The following is a 23,947-nucleotide window of genomic DNA, read 5'->3' as shown; positions in this document are numbered from 1 at the left end:
CTCTTTTATGACTTGTGGACTTCAACTCCCAGAATTCCTAAGCCAGCAGGCTGGCTCAGGAATTCTGGGAATTGAAGTCCACGAGTCTTAAAAGAGCCAAGGTTGACTACCCCTGAATAGTCACAAGGTGAAGCACCACTGCCACAGCATTATGGATTGTTTTCCACCCCCACTCCAAAATGAATAATAAAGACAAAGCTAAATCAATTATGGTGTCAAAGGCCTATTTTTTTTTTACCAGACCACAAACCACAGAACTTCCTCACAACAGGGTCGATTCGTCCTATGTGGAGAAAAGAGGAATGCTCAGGCCTACCAAAAACCCCAAACACAAGGAAAAGACTCTTTTCAGCCTGAAGCCCAGCTTTGTTTGACTTCTCCTTTTGTCATCGAAATAGAGCAGTTCCCCATTAAAAATAAATAAATAAGTGAGGAACAAAGCTGACTCCCAAAGAGCAGGAAGAAAATGACAAGTGGTGATAAATAGGATATAAGAATTTGGCCAACAATGTTAACCAACTGTGTCAATAGAGAAGAGGTATAACTTCTTCATGTGCTATCAAGCCTAACTTTTAATCATCTACACTGATCTCTAAAGTACATTTCATCCTTCTCACAGCAAAATACCTTCAACACCAGAGGGGAAAATCCCAAGGCACCCAACCTCAAACCAATCCTTCTGCAGCCTCCATTTTGGAAGCTGCTGTTGATAACCTTATCATAAAACTACCTTCTGCACCAAAGTCCTCACTGGGAAAATTCACAACTGCAGGAGGCAAAGGGAGAAGATTCAGTCTTTGATTAATACATTCAGTAATGGAGATAGGGGGAAAGGGGGTTAAAAAATTACTGGCTTAAAAAAAGCAGCAGGGGTGAGAGAAGAATCTCCCTACCACCTAACCTCGCTTAAATTTTTGGTTAAAAAAATAAAAATGGCGCCTGCCCATTGTCATCCCACCATAATTCAAACATCCAAGACATTTAAATATTATTCTGTACATATATAAAAGCCCCCAAAGAAAGTGGGGGGGGGGGTTGTTGTTGAGGGGGACAGAGCCCAAGCCCAATTTTTCAATGGGTCGAGGCCATGTGGGGGCTTCTGCCTCAGGATCTCTCCACACTTGCAAAGTTCACAGTGGTCCAGGTCTGTCGTAGTTCATTGGCTTCTATGGAAGGCAGGAAGGGGAGAAGGAAACAAGCCCTCAGAGGACGTCAGCTCGCTTATCTCGAACACGGCTCCTTGCTTTCGTTCGGGCTTTGAAGGCAGCAGAATTATACAGGTGCTGGGGCAGCCAGAGGGAGAAGAGACATAGGTCACAACTAGCTCAGAAAACAACACTCAGAGGTCACAAATCATGGTCTAAGTCTACCAGGCCCAAAATAATTTCTGTTGTTGTAGTGACACTGAACCTCTTTACATCTTGCAGGATATCCCCCATTATTAACCTAATTCTGAACCAGAGAAAGAACAGGAAGCCTAGTGATGGTGGTGGGGGCTTACAAACAAATTAAAAACAATCATTAAAAAAAAAGGCATATCAAGACACTCAAAACTAGTTGGCAGCTGAGGACACCAATCAAAGTACTACTAGGTGCCCTAAAGACAAACTCTGCCCTAAAGCCCAAGGGAACAATCAGAATTGCCAAATCTTACAAAAGGGCAAGAGGACTGAATGATTCAAATCTTGGGGTGAAGCGATTCCAAAGGACTAGAAGCTTCTGGAATGTTCAGAAGCAAGGCACAAAGGCAACAGTTCCTTCTCCATTTTACTCCCAATGCCTGGTTTTTAAATATAGCCTGTGCATTGCTTGAAATGAGAAGTCTTTATTTTACACTACCACCTTTCCCTCTGAGGCTTCTTAATTCCCTGATATCAGAGAAAACCACACAGAGCCTGAACAAATTAAAGGAGAAACCTCTAGAAATATCAACAGCATTGATGGCCTACCTTCTCAAAGCGTGAGATCTTACTGGCTTTAACAGTGGCTGCATCCAGGACTAGTGGCGGTCCCAGCTCAAATGTGTCCCGTAACAGCTCATTGTTCTGGGGTGAGAAGTGCAAAGAGAAAGGAAGGCCATTAGGTGATATACTGGGAGAGGCTGCTAACATAAGGAGATCACTTTTGCATCACACTCTGGTGGTCCACTGCTGAAATCTTACGTTTGCTTCATATTTAAACTGAGCAGCAATAATTAGATACCACTGAGTAAAGATTAGTTCCTGATGATTGTATGGATCAATGCTTACCATCTTGATTGGCTTCCCATAATTACTCAAAACTGTCCCAAGCTACTATCTCTCAGCAAAAGCACACACATTCCACATCTGCTTACCTGCAGGTGGTGTCTGACACCAGAACCAAGAGCCTCTTTGAAGGCATTGTATGTTCTTCTCCTTGCCCAGCTGTCCACATACATGCACTCCAGTCCAAACTTGATGGTCTCCTCATGGCACTCCCCATTCTGGAGAAAAAGAAATGTTCTTGGGGATTCCAAAATAAGAGCTTTCATTAACTCCCCCCTCCCAACCTCACTACCGAAGGGTGACCCTCGGACTCTGTTACCTCCTCAAATGCTTGGAAATGCCCTGAGGCTTCTTAGATGCTGAGTGCTGGGACAAACCACTTAAGATTATAGGATTTTTTTAAAAAGCTACACAAGAGCTTACCAAGGCACTGCCAACAGAGGGCTCTGAACAGTCACAAAACAGCTTTATGATAATACCCTATAAACCAGTGTTTCTCAACCTTGACAATTTTAAGGCATGTGGACTTCAACTCCCAGAATTCCACAGCCAGCATTGCTGGCTGTGGAATTCTGGGAGTTGAAGTCCACATGCCTTAAAATTGTCAAGGTTGAGAAACACTGCTATAAACAGTAGAGTACAGCCATCTACTTGGGATAAGTATTATCATAAAAGCTGTTTTGTGATTGTATTTTGCTTCTTTTATTGCAAGGAGCTGTGTGCAAGCACCAACACCTTTCCTCAGCTCTGGATGGGAAGGGAGAAAATCTCTAACAGATGTCCCTCCTTTCCAGGACAAATAGGATTTCAAGGTAGACACTGGAATCTATTTTCTATATTAAAATTCAGCCATGGAACATTGAGGTAACATGAAAAAGGAGGGAATTTCTCCCAACGTGCACAAACAGCATGTTCCTTAAAAGTGAACAGTCACCATCTGGACTACAGCTGGAAGAGACACTGAAGTCATTAGGTCTCCTTCTCACTGCAAATGGAGGCTTTCCTCCTAACAGATGATTCTCTAGCCCAGGGCTTTTCAACCAGTGGTACGGATACCACCTGTGGTACGCTGGCACCTGTGGTACATTGGCACCTAGAGAAGTGGTAGCGGGGGAGGGGAATGAGCTGAACCGGTGGCAGCACTGCACAAGCCTGAGCAAGAGATGGCTGGACCTGCAGGGCTGTCAGGGCTCAGCGGAAGCGCCAGGATCAGTGCCGCTTTCCAGCTGATCGGCGCTTTTTCAGGGCTGTCAGGACTCAGCAGAAGCGCCTGGATCAGCACCGAGCTCCAGCCGGAGCTCAGCGCTGATCCTGGTGCTTCTACTGAGCCCAGAAGAAGCACCAATCAGCTGGAATGTTGCAACATCTCCAGGGTCTTGTGATTTACATTCAGATGCTAGGCAACTAATTCATATTTATGACAGTCACAGTGTCCCAGAGTCATGTGAAGTGACCAAAACCTGCTGCAACCACCCAGCAGATGGGGGGAATAAAAACCAAACATCCCCCCACCCCACCCCTGCTGCCAATCCTTAACAGAAATGCTCACAATAATGAAAACCTTGGACAGGAGGAAGAGCGCCGCTGGGCGGGCAGGCAGGGGTCTTGCTCGGCTGTGGCTTGGGGGGCACTTTTTTCAGTGGCATTGTAACTTCGAACAATCACTAAGTGAACTGTTGTAATTCGAGGACTACCTGTACTTTATCACTTTTTTCCTTTTTTGGTCGTAAGTTTTTGCTAAGCGACTGGTGGTACTCGGATGTTGCCATATCCTAAAAGTGGTACAATGGGAGAAAAGGTCGAAAAGCCCTGGCCTAGCCTCCACTTGAATGCTTCTGACATGTGGGATTATGAGAGCGTTAAGGATCTGAAATAAAAGTGCCCGAGGATCTTTTGAAAAACAAACAGCCGTAAGCCCTGCTTAACGGAAGGGGGCCTCCCGAGCCACGTTTCCCATCCAATCTCCAAAATTCCAGCTAGCACAGCTTTTGCAATGCCCATTAAGGATAGGAAGAAGGACCTCAATATAATGCAGGACATCGCGGAAGATGGAGCGTTGCTTGCGTCGGTCTGTTTTGGCTCGATACTTGTTGCTGTCAGTGGCCAAGGCTTTTAGTTTGGTGCACAGCAGGTCAGTATCCTCATAAAAGAAGTCCTCCTGGGGCCAAAATGAAGACAGATCTTAAACCTAAAGATTAACTCTAGAGGGCACAGTCTAAGCAAAAGGCAGCCCATCTTGCATGGGAAGCAAGGAATAAGTCAATCTCTTTCAAATGTTATTATTTTACTCTTCCCTATAAAAATGAGAAGCCTACAGAGGGTGCTGGGTTGGTTATCGCTTTCCCAAAATACCATCTATATCAACCCTAATTAAAATAGGTATTAATACTATGTGATTAAACATATCCAACCTCTGGGGAGATTATTAATCTTGCACAAAATCTCATATCTCTTGAAGTGAGATAACTGAAATCTCATGACTTTTAGCTTGTTCATAAGATTTCAGCCACGCAGGAGGGGATGGGGCCTTGCTCTAAGATCAGGTAAAAATAAAGAATTACCAGCCTCGGTTCTGGCTCTTAGGATCTTATATGCAAACCAAGTGATTAGGCCCACATTTAGTTACAAAAAGGAAATGGTATCTATTGATTTGACCCGGGCTGTTAATGGGAATAGACTTACAAATATGGAGTGAGGGTTCTTTTTATTCAATAGTGAGCAGTTTAAGCTCCAGCTTTGGCCAGGGATCATTCTGCTTAAGTAAGTTAGAGTTCAATGATATTAATTCCAAAGTTACAGTATGAGTTATCTTCATTCATCATCCAAGCCACTAGAATGAGCCCAAGGGCCACAGTAATTCTGCTAGCCATCCTGGGGGTCATGGTCCAAGGGCCAGATTTCAAGTGTAGGTAGATTAGGCCCTGCTGGGTGCTGGGCCTGCAGATTCATCAGTGGCCAGCTCTTCCTCTACTAACACCAAAGCCTTCCAGCCAAGTTGAGTGCAATGTGACCCCCTTGGTTGGCAGACCCTCTGCTTTGCAGAATCAAAGCACCTCATGAGTAAGTGGTAACCGATCAACTCTTTAAGCAAGCCAAGTGTCTCATTGTCAGCAACTGCTGAGCAGGAAAAACTTTAGTCTGTGCATCGTAATGGGAAGAGGATTTAAGCCGCATAGAAACTTCCTTTTGTTGCTGGAAGCAACTTTGGCATGTAGCCTCATGGTCTGGTTCCATGCTTCCTCATTCCCGTCTCCTCTGTTCTCAACTTTGGCATGTTCCTGACCAAGTCTGTGGCTTTTCTCTCATCATTTTCAAGACATTATATATTTTGGATTACAAGTGGTTTGACCTAGCTTTGCACCTCCTCCTTAGACCCTGGTGAGCCTATTGAGCACACACACGCCTTTTGTTTCCCCTTCCTAATCCCACTCCTATTTTCATGCCCCATCTGCTTCCACTGTGCCTCTTCCTTGTTTCTCTGCCATTGCTACTCTTAACAACACTCTCCTGGTGTGGGCCCAGCAATAAACACCCCCTCAAGCCTCACCCACAAATACACCCTTCAAATGTCCTGCAATCAAGTTCTCCTTGTGTCCCTTCCTTGCCTCCCTCTTGCTACTTCACTCATTCCCTCCATGTGTTTGGCCCCTAGTGATTCCAAAATCTTGCACATGGTTGCATGCACCACACCTGCCTGCCTACTGTTGATCTCCTTGCTGAAGTTAAGACATATAACTGGGAAGTCCAGAATGGGCAACAAGATGTGCTTGAGAAGGTAATGGGCCCCTCCCATACTTGCTCCCTATCCACTAATACTTAATACTTCATTATTCTAAACACAATGGACTTATAAGACATCTTGACTGGAAAATGCTCAATGCAGTATTATATGTCTTTGTGCGTGTGTGCATATAGAGCTGAAAGAGTCAGAAGAGTAATTTCATACCTCTATGTCTCGGGCCAGTTCAAATAGAAGTGCAATTGTTTCACCTGCCACAATCCGCAGGTTGACATTATCACTGGAGAGCATCAGAGGCAGTTTAGGTAAATGTCTGTGGAAGAAGATAGTTAAGGATAACTAACAAAACAATGAAGGGGAGAATCATCATAATCATCCAGCTATTTTGCAGAGAGGTTGCTGCTGTATCTTTTTTTTTGCAACAACCATCCTGTTCTCTGCATCTAAAAGATCTAGCTAAAACTAACTGTGGATTCTCTACAGTGAAGCACTAAATCCTGGTTCCTGTATGTCAATTAGAATGAAGAAGGCTTCCTTACATCTTAGAAGAAATACTGTCTGATAAGATCAATCAACTCACTCATCCAGGATCTTCTTAATCTGGGTGCCTGGACAGATGGTGAGGAGCAGCGACCAAGACTGAAGTGCATTGCAATGCAAGATCTGGACCAGAGGACTGTGGTGGGAGGGTGCCAAGCTGGCATCCTTGCTGCATGAAGTGCCAAAGATACCTTCCAGGCAGACCAGACAGGATACCAGGTCCTGAAAAAGAGAAGAACAACCAGTAGGTTCTCACGCAATAAGCTACACAAGTTCTAGTTACTGTTTTAGGGGTCAGGGTGTGATGACTTCCCGATCCTGACGACTATTGACCTGCAGGCCCTTGACTGTTCTAGATCTAATTCTGCTGTGCTTCAAGCACCGCTCACTTGCTAGAGTTACTCATATAGGTTTAGTCAAAGCTGTCCTATAGGAACCTTTCCCATTTTTGCTTTTGAACTAAAGCACCCTATGGGCTAGGGCAGGGGTAGGCAACCTTGGCTCTTTTATGACACGTGGACTTCAACTCCCAGAATTCCTGAGCCAGCATAGCTGGCTCAGGAATTCTGGGAGCTGAAGTCCACGAGTCATAAAAGAGCCAAGATTGCCTACCCCTGGACTAGGGGAATACTATGAGAAGGAATGGAGGGGTGGGAAATACAGCCTTTACTTCTACGGCTAATTTTCTCATAGCAGCTTCTTTGCCTCAACTAGAAAGGTTAGGTAGAGGAATAGTTTTAACTCAGGCTAACTCCTACTGCTGAACATGTTCAGTACAAGGAAGTTTAGCTGATTGCATTTCAGAAACTGGTAGCACTAAAACTCAGCAGATTGGGAGCTCGCTCTCTGCTTTTCTTTTATTCTAACAATAAGTGAGGGGTCCTTGATGCTCTGTGGGCTTGTTTTCTTGAAGATGTTTCATTACCCTAACCAGGTAACATTATCAGTGCTAGTAAGGAGTGCTCTTTGCCATCAGTTTCTTTGGTAACTGATGATGTTACGTCTGCAAGAAAACAAGCAAGCTCAGAGAGCACCAAGGATCCCCTCATTTCAGCCCTGAGCTACAAATGTTCTCCTTCATTGCTAACAATAAGTACTTCATATTTTTCCTTTGCTAGATTTATTGCACCTCCTGGCAATTGGATATATGCATTTTAAAAATTTAGTTTTACACAACTAGTGTGTGCATGGCAATTGTTAAGCAGCGTTATCGGAAAACAGGAAAGAATAAAAACAAGAAGTTAAAAAAAAGAGGAAACAAAAAAGAACAAGAGAACCAAGTAAAGTCTGCTTCCCTTTATAAGGTGAGCTACAAAAGATAATAGCAGACATAGATATGCGGCTTTCGGTGACATGTCGCAAGACTGACTCATATCCAAGATTAATCATTTTATCCCCCATCAATGAGTATCCTTTGAAAACGTTTTCCAACTGAGATATAATCGAGTTATAGGTAGATTGGGGATGACTGCAGATCTCTGGATTACTTGCCAGAGTTTAGCAAGACGTTGGACTTCAGTGATTCAATGATACAACAGAAGTCTGCCTTTCTTTAGAATAGTCCAACAGCTAATTTATACTTGGCAAAAATTTAGGGACAGGGATTCAACAAGCTCATTTTAAATCCCAACCACTATGCCATTCCAAATAGTCCATGTGGTATAACGGACACATACACTTCCTCAATCTAGCGCCTATCGGATGTGGTGGACCTCAACTTTCATTTTTCCAGACAGCCCTGGGGTTAAAGAGGTGAAAACAGTGGTCTCCTACATCTTGAAACTCCAGGTACACGATGAATAGATAGACAACATGTTCGACCAGAATGGGGAAAAGCTGATTCACATTGCCCTGTGAATTTCATCAGGTAATTGATCTAATCTATCCTAAAGAGTTGTTCTGAGGATAAAAGTACTGTAATATATTAAGTCACTGCAAGCTCCATAAAGGCAGGATTAAAAAAAGGAACCAATAAACGAATATATACAAACCTTCTAATATAGTATAATAGGTCATCCAAATAGGGAGATGGCCAGCATAATAATTTAATAAATAAATTTAAAAAATATAGACCTTCTTCTTAGTGCTCAGACTAAAATTCTTCGTAAAAATGATGCTTACTGCGTGGACAGAATACCATTTCCCATTCTATTCCAGAAGTTTGACAGGAGTTAACAGAAAATGAAATGCATCCTTCTTGAGAACCCCCTTAGAGTTCTGCTGTTAATGAAAAGAGTCAGAACATTCTTTTTTTTCAGAGACACCCTTGGACGAAGAATAACTCCGTCATGTTCATATAATGCACCTGACAAGGAGAGAAATGCAGACAGCCACAAGGGAAAGTCTGCTACTTATAGCTTTGTAGTGCTCTCTGAGCTTAGTTGTTTGCCAGACTAGGTAAGATTGTCAGTGCTACAGCTTTCCAGTTAAAGCAGTCTTCCCCAGCTGCAGCGCAAGAGAGCTATCAGACGAACACTCTGCTAATTCCAGCCAGTGAGCCCAAACCCTGGCATACCTCAATATCCGCAGCAGCAATATAGCAGCACATCCCAAGAGCAGTTGCGCACTGTCAGTGGGGAGACAAAACAAGAGAAGGAAGGAAAAGGTAAAATCATTCAGAGCAAGGATTCTGATGCATCTCCCACCCGGAGTCCCTTTGATGCATCACCCTTTGCTGCAAACCAGAGGAAGAGACAATACTCACACTCTGCCGAGCAACGGGGCTGGCCGAGGAGTCAGTCAGGATGGTGATGAGGAGTGGCTTCAGGCTGCGGAAGATCTCTTCCCCTTCTGGCCCTGAGCCCATCTGAAGGCACAGTAGTGTAAGAACGGTAGCAGCAAGGGCCTGCTCCTCCCCTTTACCTGGCAGGGGGAATAGATACAGAACAATCTGGAGGCTCCACACCAGAAGAGGAAAAAGCAGACAACATCACAGACACTGGGAGCAAAAGGAGACTGGATGTAGTGGGGACACAGGACACACAATGTGGTCTCCTTTCTGCTTAGGCCAGGGGTAGGCAACCTTGGCTCTTTTATGACTCGTGGACTTCAACTCCCAGAATTCCTGAGTCAGCTGTGCTGAGGGGAAAGAGAGAGGTTTCCAAGCTGAGCTATGCTGGCTCAGGAATTCTGGGAGTTGAAGTCCACGAGTCATAAAAGAGCCAAGGTTGCCTACCCCTGTATAGGCCTACAATCAAATCTTTTTTATATTTTATTTTAAGACAATGAGTGACTTGCAGGACATAAAGCAAATGTCAAAAGTTAAACCAAGGCCACAGATACATGCATGTCTGATGTAAATGAATCCAAACATTAATATGGGAAATGTGTTTTATTCCTTGGTCATCAAACACAAGAGATCCTATACACCTCTGTACTAATTCAGCACCGATGGAAGAAAAGCAGTTTTATGATTTTTGTAAGATAGTTTTTGTTTCTAAAGATGCCTCACTCCCCTCTTAGAGATTTCTTCCGCAGTTAAAAGCGTGACTTGCCATTGCTCTGTTATTATTAACTTCTGTTTTCAGTTTGATAACGGCAATTATATCTGTCTGCTTACATGGCTATTGTAAAGCTAAACTGAGCCTTCCCCAAAGGATACCACCTCCCAAGTTCTGGGAGTAAGCAGGGGCACTCAAGAGAATGAATGTGCAAAAGACAGGAGGGTCTTGCTGAACATTTCACTGGTGCACACGTCAGCCTCATCTTCCTCATCTCCCACCCCTCTCAGCTTCAGAAACCAACATCTTTGCAATGATTGGTGAGGTCACATTTGATATGCTAAGCATTTTATTAGTCAAAGTGTCCAGTTACAGTAAGGTACAAGTTAAAACACTGAAGAACTAGCAAAGCCATCAATTAACACTATTTCAAGCCCAAATGATTTTGGTGGGAGAAAGTGAAGCAGATGCTTAATTCTGCCATTAAACAAAAGCATCTGAAGTCTTTTGACTGCAGTGATTCAAGTCCCAAACGCCAAAATCTTGGGAAGCTCACCTTTCTTCAGGCACTTCTCTAAGGAATCCGTGACGGTAAGCCTGCGTTCCAACAGGAAGTCAAAGAGCGTCTTGGAGGAGAATGCTAGCCGCAGGCTCTCTAGGGCAACCTGCCGGGTCTTGGCACTGGAATGGCAAAAAAAGTGGAGTGAAAGGGGGGAAATAGAGAAAGAAAATGAGAGACGGCACAAAACCATGCCTGAAATGTCCTCTCTCTCAATCACCATGAATGCCAATGATGCATCATACTCAAATATAATGAATTATTTAACCCGCAATTTCTCAAAAAGCACCACTGGGAAAAATTTGCCAGCTTAAAAAATTCTGGGTATGCTCAGACACATTTGCCCAACAGCTCGCTGCCAATCAAGCTACAGTCAGAATTCCTTTTATATACACAAGACCAGCAACCGTGAAGATTGCCCATTTTAAGTTTCCCAAGATGAGTTCTGGATTTAGGTGTTGTTTCCCAGCTTGATTTGTTGTACCACAATGAGCAGTCAACAATAGAGAACACCCTAAATTTAAAAACCAGCAAAATCCTCTTTGCTTAAAATCTAAACAAGAATTGGAAAATTTAGGAATAAATTTGTCCTGATGGGCACATTTGCAGATACAAAGTAGATATCAAAAAGATGTAAAAATATATGGATTTTACGAGGATCAAAATGTGTTTGTTAAGATTTTGTTAACCTTGGATGAGAAATTAATTAAGAAAATGTATAATTTTTTGTTAATTTTAGATACGGAAAGTGAACAAGTGAAAGAAACAATGATAAGATGGGCAAAAATTTTTGGTTATGATATAGAATAAGAAAAATGGCAAATGTTATGGGAGAGAAATTATAAATTAACAATGTCAACTTCATACAAAGAAAATTTATATAAAATGTTTTATAGATGGCACTTTCCACCAGCAAGATTAGCAAAAATGTTTAAAAATATGTCAGATAGATGTTGGAAATGTAAACATAATATAGGCACATATTACCATATTTGGTAGACATGTGGGAAGGCAAAGGCCTATTGGAAAAGCATACATATGTGGTTAGAAAAAATATTGGGTGAACAAGTGGATTTTAAACCTGAACTTTTTTTTACTAGGCATTATATCTAAAAAGAATAATGAGCAGAAATTATATTTAATTTTACATATTACCACAGCAGCAAGAATAATTTTTGCACAGTACTGGAAAAATGAAGGATTGCCATCAGAAGAAGAAATAATCACGAAAATATTGGAATGTGCAGAGATGGACAGACTAACTATGAGGCTGAAAGACAAAGAAGATACGGACTATTATAAAATTTTGAATTTATTCTATTCTTGGTTAGAGAAAAGAATGAAGGATTAGGAAGTGAACATGTATTAGCTTAGCAAACACCAGACAACTTATTTGATTGGAAAAATTAACATATGTTGATGGGAAAAAAAATTAATAAAAAAAAGATTGTTACAAAAATCCTCTTTGCTGTTTGTAGCTGTTCCCCCCCCCCCCAATTCCCTATAACCAGCACATGTAGCAGTATGGAATAAAAAGACTTGAGTATGTCTACCTATTTAAGCTTAACACTGACCTATAGAGTTTTCTATAACTTATAGTTGGTTCACGAATTTTGGGAGTTGAAGTCCACGAGTCATAAAAGAGCCAAGGCTTTTATAAATTAGCCCAGGGTAGGTAACCTTGGCTCTTTTATGACTCGTGGACTTCAACTCCCAAAATTCGTGAACCAACTATAAGTTATAGAAAACTCTATAAGTTTTCCATGTCAAAATAGGTCAATGTTTATGAAAAGAACTGAGTAAACTATTGTATAGAAAAAGGGAACAAACACCACATTTACTAGCACTGATGATGTCACCTAATCAGATAATAAAACATCTGCAAGCAAACAACCAAGCTCTGAGATCACCAAGGACCCCATAGTTTAATCCTGAGTTACATATATTTTCTATTGGAACAAGTCTTAATTTCAAACATTTGCCAAAGGCGAAACTACTAAAAAAATCTCTCAAAGCTGGAAATGACAATAGAATTTCCTAAAGGAAAAACAAATGCACAGTATTTAATATCTCCCATGAGTAAGTAAACAGGCTGAAAAATATATTCAATTCTGCATTTAAGAAGTGTTCCCACTATTCTTTCTTCTATGCATCCACCTTATTGCAAAGAGAATTGTTCTTAGCATGCAGCCTGATGTTACTTCTGACTTTCAAGAAACAGAGTTCCACACAGTCAAGACACTTCTTCTCAATTTAGACCCTGCCCCAAACCAGTTTGTGCTGAACAAGGTTAAAATCCATGCCACAGCTCAAATTTCCAAATGTACAAGCAAATCGTGGGCAGAGTTGCCCACTTGTTTCTGATAAAATGTGTGGTTGATGTTGCTCTGTCCAATTTTATTTTCCACCAGTTATGAACTTCAGGCAGACGGTGTAGGAACCTGTGGAAGAAGAACTGATGTGTCAAATTCAGATGTCACCTTATCAATCCACCAGCTGCTCGGTCTGCCTCATTCTCAAAGATGGAACAGAAGGTGGAACCATCATTAAATTGGCTATAGTGGTGCAACAACATCAAATAAAAAAATGAAAAGGCTATTGGAAAATAATACATGTCACTGGTAATGTGCATGTCTACTTACATCAAAGGTTAGCAAGTTCATTTCAAAATACAATAGCTTGGACATTTTGGACAAAGTTTATAAAGTTTTGGCTTCAAAATTAAATACTAGTTTTGGGCACCCAAGAGTACATCTATCTCACCTTTTGTCCATCACATTGTCGATGCATTCTTTTAATTTATCTTCCATTTCCTCTTGCTGTGCTTGCTCATCTACTGCTTCCCCTCCTGAGAAAAGCGGCAGGAGAAGAAAAGAAAAAGATCAAAGCTATATCAGACCAGCTAGACTCAGGACCTGGATTTCCTACACTCCTAGAATAAGGAGGACAAGGGTTAGAAATCAGGTCTGAATGGTACTGGCAGAACTGCAAAAGATTCTTTATCCTAGCACAGTGTTTCCCAAACTTGACAATTTTAAGGCATGTGGACTTCAACTCCCAGAATTCCACAGCCAGCGTTGCTGGCTGTGGAATTCTGGGAGTTGAAGTCCTCATGCCTTAAAATTGTCAAGTTTGGGAAACACTGTCCTAGCAGTTCAACAAGCTTTTTGTTCCACACATTTGTTCAATAAGCTTTTGGCAGTTCTTGAACTACCCATTGTTCTAGCAGTGCTCTAGTTTTAAAAGAATTAGCTCAGATGAAATTAGTAATGGCTGAGGTTGTAATACTAGCTTAAAAATTCTTACAATTTTTTAACCACTCAGCTGAAAGCCATTCAGGCCATCAGCTTGTTGCTAGTGTAAGGCATTTTTAGAGCCCTGATTTTTAATTCCAACATTATCTTTATCACTGTCACATACTAGGTTTTCTTTTTATCATCTTTCTGAATTATTCTGTTTTGTGATAATATTTTAGTAATTATTTACTATTTAGCAATTGTTTATTTTAGTAATGTGTTTTTTTCAAAAGTGGTAGCTTTTAATAAAACTCACTGTCTAGAGCAGGGATGTCAAAACTGCCGGCCCACAGGCCGGATGTGTCACGTGGAACCTGCACCCACCCCATTGCCGGCAATGGCAAAACAGTCCCGATACGTCGCGCGACGTCACGTGATGTCGCGAGTTTGACATGTCTGGACTAGAGAACCCCAAAACATAGTAACAAAATAAGCAGAAGCTGCCAATAGCAAAAATAGATTGTGTTGGGATTGTAGATTAAATAGATATTTATATAATCAAAGTTTTTTCATTACGGAACTTTATTGAGAATTCAGCTTTTGCAAGCCAATACTGTATATCTCTATATACCAGATTAGAAAAGTCTGCTCTATGGTTTTTTTAGTATACAGAACAATCGGGTTTTTGAAAACCACTTTTTGCCCCCACTCACCAGTCACTTCCTCAGCTATACTGGCACTTTCACTGGCACTGCTGTAATGACTGAGCACTTCACTAGCTGCTTCATCATCACTTGCTGGAGACTCCATCTTGGGGTTGCTACGAGCACCTAAAGGAAAACATAAAGAAGATCACAATTGCTTCCTGATCACCTACATTGGATTTAGAATTTGTCTAGCCAATGTTGTATCTGAAGAGTGTGAAGTGCATTATCTGTACTCCAGGGGAAAGACAATTTGCCAAGAAATAATTTGTCATGATGTACATATAATCACAATGAGTTGGTCACTATGCCACCACAAATATTACTATCCTTGATCAGAAATCTAAAAAAAGAGAGTAGTAATATTCTTTTCACTATTTCATAGGAGAACTCACTAACCTGATAAAAGATAACTAAAAGATTACTATTGCAACATATATTTGTACCTGAAAAATCCTTTGGAGTTTTTGGGATGGAATAACTCAATTCAGAAATAACGCAGCTATTTAGATACACACATTCTTAATAAAGCAGCGTTCCTCAAGGTGCCCATCATATTGAAAGGGAGACTGATGAAGGTTGAAGTATACAGCCTTTCAGGTCTATCAGGCTTTATGTTTCCTTTCTACTCTTACCACTCTTATCTACAATGCATCTCTTCTTTTTGTCAATAACATTAATAGTTACATTATGCTTCAGAACTAAATCAAGAAATAGCAATTACTGTACCTTAGAATACACAAAAATACAACATAGACAAATTATCAATCTAGACAACTCCAAGCCTCGGGACAATAAAAACAGCTACTCGCTTCACGCACACACACAAGAATAAACCATAAAACCTACTGTCAATGATATTACAAGCAAAATTAAAAGTCAGAATATAGGCTACCAGGGCTAGTTCTGAAACCACAAGTACTTAAGATCTAGATCAGGATGCAGAATCTATGCTTTGAACTTTTTAAAAGTACATTTACCCAAATAATGTATCTCTTTCAATAATATCCCATAATATCTCCTTCCAAGCTATAATTGACCTTATAAAATATTTGTCCCAAAGGTTAACATAAGGCAGAACATTTAACGATCAATCAATCTACAGTCATTCTGGTGTAAAAGACTATAATCAGAAAAGGTTAAAAAAGGCAATGGTGGCAAAGAGAATTGTTTTTTTTCTACTCACCCAAAGTCAGAAGAAAAGCCATCCCATCTCTTTACATTCTCAGAATGTAAAGTGGACAGCAAGAAGCCTGTTAGTGGCCTTTGAATAAAGTTAGCCCTATCAGCTTTGGCAGACTCTACTGATAAATTCTGAAGGCCTGGACTAAGAGATAATTAGCATTAAGTGCAAAAATAAGGAAGAAACAGGGAGAAACCCAATCACCTCTCTCTGACTTTAAGGGACCAGGCTTTGCTCAATACCTATAAAAGCCCTCATGAGGTAAATTTATGATGACAAATACCGTAATTTTGTTCAGAATCTGAGCTATGTGGTAAATATTTTCTAAGTGGACTACCATGAATAACTGCTAAAAACAATAACAGCACCTGCTCATAGCATACTTATTACAGGTTATTAAGAAGAAGCATACGCAGGGCACTTGAACCAGGTGCAGCATCAGGAATGTGTGACTTAGCTTCAAGCCAGGGGCAGTTAATCTCGTGGTGCATTATTTCATTTTTAAAAAATGGCAAAGGTATTTTAATATTAGTTGTCTGTCTTTATCACCGCTATAGCATCTACGTTCCAAGAAATGTGCTCTGATGCATCTCCAGTCTGCTTGGCTACTGTATTTGAAAGAGTACTTCACCTTAGATAGCCTCATGGAGAAGTAAGGCTGGAGGCAGTCAACTCTCGTGCCTAGACCGGGATAAATCAAGCTACACAAGGCCCATCACACTGGTGGTGATTAGCCTGCAATAATTAAGATATTATCACTCTATATCATAACAACAAAGGATATGAACTGTGAAGGACAAGCATACTTAGGTTCAACATTCTGCTTCATAAGCAAGCACAGAAAGGAAGACCAATGATCAAATGTTCCCAAAACTGAGAATATTGCTACATGTGTAACAATAGCTTTTGATTAAAATATTTAAATGTGGAGTTTCTTTTTTATATTTTTGGGGGACAGAGGCTTTTCTACTAAACAGAAAAGATGAACACAGCTTACAAACAAGTTCAGGATAAAACAACACAAATTCCATTTTTCAGTGTGATCAAGTAGCAGAAAAGCCCCAAAAGCATTCAAAAGACTAGAGGACTGGGAACAGGAAATGTAATTTAACTCCTATCCCTAGCAACAGTGTAGCTGGGACACGAAATGACTCCTCTCCATACATAGAAGTCAGCATGAAGGGAGTACTACTAAAGGGTTACTGGTCTCTAGCTTTCCAGCTGACACACCAGAAAGCTGACCAGTGGCAAAAGCCAGATGTGACTGAACACATAGGTGGGCCCCAAAGCAAACAGGGCTGTTTGGTGCCACCTTGGGACAAAGGAAAGCTGGAGTCATCATGCTATAGGGGGGGGGGGGCTGTCAGTCACCAAGAGGTGACCTGGCATTTCTAACTCAGACAAAGAGCAAGAATGGAGGCACATATGCAATTGAAGCTGTATTTAATGGAGTACTTGCAAATAGTCTGCCAACACATGCCAAAAGAAACCAGCATCCTAAATTTGAAGTCGGTGGAAAGTCAGGTTTGGTCCCACTGGGGGTGGGGATCAGTGGCTGTCTAACTCTAATGCATATTAGACTGGCCCTCACTGAAACCTACATCAGTATTTCACTTCAAGGTGGATCCCCGATAGACGGTGGTTTTAGCATGTATTTGGTTCTCCCCCAGTGTCTTCATGAAGACCTTTTAGGTAGGGAATTGAAAAAATTTGTCTACTGATTGAGAATCATTTCATTGTCATTACAGCATCTTCACTGCTGTAGTGGTCTCTGCTAAGATTCTCAAGGCTGAAATCAGGGGAGATAAAGATTAATACACAGCTGCAAAAATGCCTATTATATATATATATGGGAGGACACAGAGCTTAGAGAGGGAAGTTGAAAATAATACACCCTGCAAAAAAAGTCACAACAGATGGAGAGTGGGAGAACATTCAGAACAGAGTTTTTAAGGCAATGCTAGTGTAAAAGACTGGCAATTCAGAAAAGAATGTGCACACATTGTTTTAAAAGTAGCAATTGCAGAAAATAAAATGAACTATGAAGAAAATTCAATAGACTATACAGGTAGTCCTCAACTTATGACCACAATTGAGCTCAAAATATCCATGGTTAAGTGAGACATTTGTTAAGTGAATTTTGCCCCATTTTATGATCCTTTCTTGCCGTAATTGTTAAGTGAATCACTGCAGTCAATAAGTTAGCAACCTGGTTGTTAAATGAATCTGGCTTCCCCATTGATTTTGCTTGTGAGAGGTCACAAAAAGGGAGCACATGACCTTAGGGCAGTGTTTCTCAACCTTGACAATTTTAAGGCATGTGGACTTCAACTCCCAGAATTCCACAGCCAGCAATGGTCATAAATACAAACTAGTTGCCAAGCAACTGAATTTTGATCACATGACCACAGGGATGTTGCAAAGGGTTGTAACTTTGAAAAATTGTCATAAGTCACATTTTTCAGTGCTGTTGTAACTTTGAACGGTCACTAAACAAACTGTTGTAAGTTGAGGACTACCTGTAATGTACAATGATCTGGCTAAAATCCTAAAAGACCAACTTAAAAATGCTAGCCACCCATTCCAAGGAGGATATTCCAATTAGGATTCCACCAGAGAAGAAGTCCCCATGCACCTGATTCCATCAAGTGTGCAAACCAAGGGTGGTATCAGGTAATTTCAAGGAACTGACAGGTTTGAAGGGGAGCGGCACCCTTGGCACAATCATTGATAATGTTGAATTGTGCCTGGAAATATACGGGAAACCAATTAATCAAATGTGCTTCGTTTTAGACTTACAGTCTATCTGTTGTATATCAAACCAAGTCCTCAAAAGCAGCCATATACCCAATGAAAATTAGGAGCTATTATTAGTTGATACTAGAGCATAGAGAACTGTGATTATTATGGTCTCCAGTGTTTTTTAGGAGTTTTTTAAATAATAAACCAGCTGGTTGAAAACTCAGTTTGTCAAAAGAAGTTCTACCAATAAAGGAGAATTATTTGTAGCTCAGGGTTGAAATGAGGGGTCCTTGGTGCTCTCTGACCTTGGTTGGTTTTTTTTTTTTTTGCAGATCTTTCTTTGCCCAAACATCATCAGTGCTAGTAAGGAGTGGGGTTTTCTCTCAGTTTATATTCTAGTCTTGGTTTGCCCTGTCAGTGTTGGTGGGATGGTCTTGGAGGTTCTTTGGTTGGGCTATCAACTATTAGCTTGCTGGCAGTTCCTTTTTTGGGGTATTGTTTACTTGATTATTGGTCGTTAATCTTGGAGTTAATCTATGCTCATCTGGGTGTTGATTGCTGGTGGGGAGCTGGTGTGTCTATTGATGGTTAATTTGTCAGAGTGCCAGGCTTCTAGAAATTCCCTAGCATTTTTGGATTTGGCTTGGTCTAGGATGGTCCCAGTTTCCAAATTGAAAATAGGCCTAAGTCTGTCCATTTGTTGTGAAATCATCATACCTTCTGACTGCTAGTTGGTGGGCAGTCATTACACTGAATGTTGTAGTAGATGATTCCTGTTTTTATTCCTGGGGCTGCTGGGTCCAAAGACTGCATGTCTTCTTCACTTCTTCTAACTGCAGAACGCATCCATGAACACCCCTCAGCAAAGTTTTGCCAAGAGAGCATTGCAGGTTTTATGGAGGACATTACAAAATAACAATAATAATAATAACAACAATAATAATAACAATAATAATAATACTAATAAAGTTGGAAGGGACCTTGGAGATCATCTAGTCCAACCCCCTGCTCAGGCAGGAAACCTTATACCATTTCAGACAAATGGCTGTCCAGTCTCTTCTTAAAAACTTCCAGTGTTGGAGCATTCACCGCTTCTGGAGGCAGGTTGTTCCACTGGTTAATTGTTCTAACTGTCAGGAAGTTTGTCCTTAGTTCTAGTTTGCTTCTTTCCTTGATTAGTTTCCATCCGTTGCTTCTTGTCCTGCCTTCAGGTGCCTTGGAAAATAGCTTGACTCCCTCTTCTTTATGGCAGCCCTTGAGATATTGGAATACTCCTATCATGCCGCCCCCCCGTCCTTCTCTTCATTAAACTAGACATACCCAATTCCAGCAGCCTTTCCTTATATGCTTTAGCCTCCAGTCCCCTAATCATCTTTGTTGCTCTTCTCTGTACTCTTTCTAGAGTCTCAGCATCTTTTTTACATCGTGGTGACCAAAACTGGATGCAGTATTCCAAGTGTGGCCTTATCAAGGCATTGTAAAGTGGTATTAATACTTCACGTGATCTTGATTCTACCCCTCTGTTAATGCAGCCTAGCACTGTGTTGGCCTTTCTGGCAGCTGCAGAGGGAGGAGACTGATTAGCCCAAGGATCAGCAACTTTGGCTCTTTTATGACTCCTAGGCTTCAACTCCCAGAATTCCTGAGCCAGCCACGAGTCATAAAAGAGCCAAGGTTGCCTATCCCTGGACTAGCCAGTATTCAGCTGTCCAGCTGGAGAGTTCCATGACATATAGAGGAGGAGCTCAGTTCTTCTCCCAGGGAAAATCATGCAAAGGGTTAGGGGCACCAGCAGCTGGGTGGCCTTGGAACCAGCTCCATTCATGTAGTTTAGCTGACTACGTCATGTTTACTTTCATGCATTCCAGGAGGATTTTGTGACATTTCTATAGTAGATCAGCATGCCACATTTCTTTTCTTTTTCAATTAGCACAATGAAAAGACACACACATGACAAGTGTCATTGCTTTCATTTCCTCAGAAAACCTGCAGTGTGTGGAGAATTTCACTTTTCTACAATGGGAGACTTCTTAGATAAGAATCTGGCCTTCTGCAAGGTAACCTGGCCTGCTTAATTACAACACATGTTAGATTTGAATGTTTTTCACAATTCCGTAATTCAGTATAAGATCCTTGTTCTGTTTGCATAGACTAACCCATGGTCAGCTGAATCATAGTTTACCAAATTAATCATACTAAAAAATAAGCCAATCACCGTGGCTGCATTTATAAAAAAAAACAATTCAGCAGCATCTAGTCATATCTAGGTATACTGTAGATGTTGGATGAATCCAGCTAATGGACTAAATTAAAGCAAGTAATATTACTTTATGTACAGTAAACAAGGAAAGCAAGGATGAATGAGATGTAGTCAATTAGGTTACATCTAAGTGTTGAATAATAGGAAGGCTACCATCCCATCTTCTATAATGGTACAGGTAGACCTCAACTTACAACCATTTGTTTAGTGACCATTTGAAGTTATATCAGCACTTTTTCCGAAAGTGACAACCCTTGCAGCATGCCCACAGTCACATAATCAAAATTCTGAGCTTGGCAACTGGCATGTACGAGGGCAATTCGGAAATAAACCTCCATTTAGTTATCAATGACAGACACTCGCAGATAAAGAACTTTTATTATACACATTAGAAAACTACAACCAACACCATACCAAAAGTCAGCATGCCCCGACGCTTATTATGGATGGCTTGTCTGAGTTTTCGTAGCGTTTCATAGTAGACTTCTGAACTGATGGTTGAACCATGCTCCATGAACTTCACTAGCAGTACTCCTTTGGCATTTTCACATTTGGCAGGATTTTCTATGGCACCACTTCCAGTGTGTTGGTTCACAATAATGCTTGCCCGCACACCGCTAGACGCACCCAAGAAGCAGTTCCATTGAGATGTTTTTGATCACATACCCCCATAGCCCAGATTTGGCACCGAGTGACTACTACTAAGGAATTTCAAACCTTGTAAGACATTATGACAAGTGCCTCAATTTGAATGGCAATTACGTCAAAAAGTAATGTAATGTTGTAGTTTTCTAATGTGTAAAATAAAAGTTCTGTATCTGCGAGTGTCTGTCATTGATAACCAAACAGAGGTTTATTTCTAAATTGCCCTCGTATTTATGATGGTTGCAGTGTTCTGAGGTCATGTGATCACCTTTTACAACTATCTGACAAGCAAAGTCCATAGAGAAGTCAGATTCACTTAACAAACTGTGTAATTTTAAAATTGCAGTGATTCACTTAACAATTGTGACGTAAAATGGGGCAAAAGTCACTTATAACTGTCTTGCTTAGCAAGAGAAATTTTGGGCTCAATTGTGGTTATAAGTCAAAGAATTATGGTTATGAATCAAAGTCCATTTGATTCAAAGGGCTTTCATTTTAGAATAAACCATGGTTTGTTTTAACCATATTTTCTAGAACAAGCCATGGTTGTGTTGAAATGTCACACTAAATCAAAACCAAAGAGTATTATGGTTTCATGCAATATGTGAAGCCAACTAGTCACTCATTTTTCACCCCACGGTGAAAGTTTCATCACTCATATTGTCACTCTGGGTTTCTATGCACAAAAACTGCTTGTACTTGTACAAGTTGTTCAATTTTGAACACAGCAATGCACAGAAACTACTTGAAATAATGTAACGGTCATTTGGTCACATAAACATTTGATGACCATAGCAGAAACAATACAGAGCTGGCAAATATTGCTTTCTCCGAGACATCTAGGCCACAGAGAATTAAGTGTTAAACATTTAACTATGAAGTCAGCATGTCTCAATGTAATCCTCTTTATACAACAAGAATACAAACATTACTTCTTGACAACTATGGATACAGCTACTTTCTCACTTACAAAAATCAAAGTACAAAATAGAGTGGTAAATCAGTGAGATGAAAAGTGAACCCTGAAAATTATTTGTTCCCAGCAACCCACAGCAGAGATTATAGAGATAATATCAGCAGTTAGAACTAAGCCTGTAACTACAAATTCCAGCAGTGTGTTTCTGGTAGAAAGGCAAAGTTAGATGGGCACATGAACAGCACAAGAGCTTGTTCATAGGCAACTATGCAATGGCAACAGATCCCGTTTCTCTTATTCTATCAAGCCTGCTTTATTTCACACAGCTTAGAACACCAATAGACTTTATGCCACCTGTCACATTATCCAGCTAGTTTGTGTCAGAGCATAATGGCAGAGAGTCCACCCTTCTTTTCTTGTTTCCAAATCTTAGAGGCATTCTCACTCAGCACACCATATGTGAATGTGGCCTGCATAGCCCGCCGCATAACACACCTTTTTAATGCATACAAACCAATGTGTATTCTAGAAAGTAGAAATTCAATTTATCTTCCCAAACAAGGATCTCTCTCTATGTGGTCTTATATTCCGGAAACCATTGTCTCCCCTAAGAAGCAGGCAAAGATTAGATCAAAGGGTATGGGGCGGAGGGGGGGGGGAGGGGAGGGATATTCAATCAGGATCGAGAACTTGAAAACCAGAAAGTGAGCTTTTCTTCTTTCATTCAAAAGACATTTGCTCGAATTTGGGGATTAACAATATTTCAGGTGAATTTACCGGCCAAGCGATGGACATACCATTTAAATATTTTTTTTTCCAAATTTACCACCACTAGACTTTCCACCCACGCTTCTCCACCCTGGGCGCCTGTAAGAGTCAAGGGAGCCGAGAAGAAGATCCGCTTTCCGGCCGCGCCGGTCCCTCTTGACACGCGGCATTCCAGCCTGGCTTGCCGCCGTGGCAGCTGCTATAGGTCCTCCAAGGCCACACCGGAGCTGAGCCGGCGGGTAGAGCGATTAAGGCTCGCCCTCCTCCTCCTCCGAGAGAGAACGAGAGCTCCCGCCGGGCTTTCCACCCCAAGGAGGCGAGGATGCAGGCGATCGGTCGCCCAAAGCCGCTCACTCTCGCCCGCGCTTACCTCGCCCGCCTCGGCGGGATCCTTCTCCCCGGCGTGATCGGGGCATGGCTAAATCGAGCGGTTATCAGGAGACGGTTTCTGACCGAGCGGCGCCTCTACGTTGTGGGTCGACGGGTACAGTCGCTGCCTCACAGGGGAACCACGCCGTTCGCTCCACCACCATCTTCCTTTCCTTGATTGATCACTCGCTCTCTTCCCCCGCCAAGCGAGTGCTGCTGTCGCTGGCGCCGCCGGTCCCTCTGGGAGCTGGAGTCCTGGCGAGCCAGGCTTGCCCAGCTAAGGTGCTTTGTGACAGCGGAGGAGTGAACTACGAGCCCCATGATGCTTCGCGCGCCTCCCTTTCAGGAACCTGCTGGGAAATAGAGTTTCCGGGATTAAGGCACGCTGGTAACATTGTGCGGGAGGGAAAAAACTACGACTCCCGAAAGGAAGGTTCGTTTGACCAAAAGGGAATCCGCGGACTTCGGGTACCGCGTGCTAACAATTCCCGCGAGTTTATAGAGGTTATCTCTCGCGCCCTCTGCTGAAGAAATGGGAAATTCCAGAGAGGTAATCTGCCTTCCCCAGCTGGAGAGCGGGGTAAAGGCCTTAAAGAAATA

The 23,947-nt window shown here is 41.6% G+C and overlaps 1 protein-coding gene across 3 annotated transcripts; it reads right to left on the bottom strand.

Annotated features, from left to right (window-relative positions):
- Positions 1 to 207: 207 nt before the first annotated feature.
- IFRD2 (interferon related developmental regulator 2) lies at positions 208 to 23,608 on the bottom strand. Of its 3 annotated transcripts, none has more exons than XM_039358662.1 (12): positions 23,349 to 23,600; positions 14,474 to 14,590; positions 13,288 to 13,372; positions 10,522 to 10,646; positions 9,230 to 9,387; positions 9,041 to 9,091; positions 6,566 to 6,747; positions 6,193 to 6,298; positions 4,267 to 4,404; positions 2,336 to 2,464; positions 1,950 to 2,045; positions 208 to 1,283 (listed from the first exon to the last, which is right to left on the bottom strand). In XM_039358662.1, the coding sequence occupies exons 1-12, from the start codon at positions 23,392 to 23,394 to the stop codon at positions 1,203 to 1,205; spliced, it is 1,314 nt and encodes a 437-aa protein (XP_039214596.1). In that variant the 5' UTR covers positions 23,395 to 23,600; the 3' UTR covers positions 208 to 1,202. The 3 variants fall into 3 exon arrangements, with proteins under 3 accessions (XP_039214596.1, XP_039214597.1, XP_039214598.1); XM_039358663.1 differs by lacking the exon at positions 23,349 to 23,600 and adding an exon at positions 15,651 to 15,718; XM_039358664.1 differs by lacking the exon at positions 4,267 to 4,404 and having other exon boundaries at positions 23,349 to 23,608.
- Between the last annotated feature and the right edge of the window lie 339 nt (positions 23,609 to 23,947).

This window comes from Crotalus tigris, unplaced genomic scaffold (assembly GCF_016545835.1).
Source record: "Crotalus tigris isolate CLP2741 ecotype Arizona unplaced genomic scaffold, ASM1654583v1 scf7180000019060.718356, whole genome shotgun sequence".
Taxonomy (NCBI): Eukaryota; Metazoa; Chordata; class Lepidosauria; order Squamata; family Viperidae; genus Crotalus; species Crotalus tigris.
Note: the sequence above shows the minus strand (reverse complement) of the source record. Positions and strands in the feature narration are given on the sequence as shown.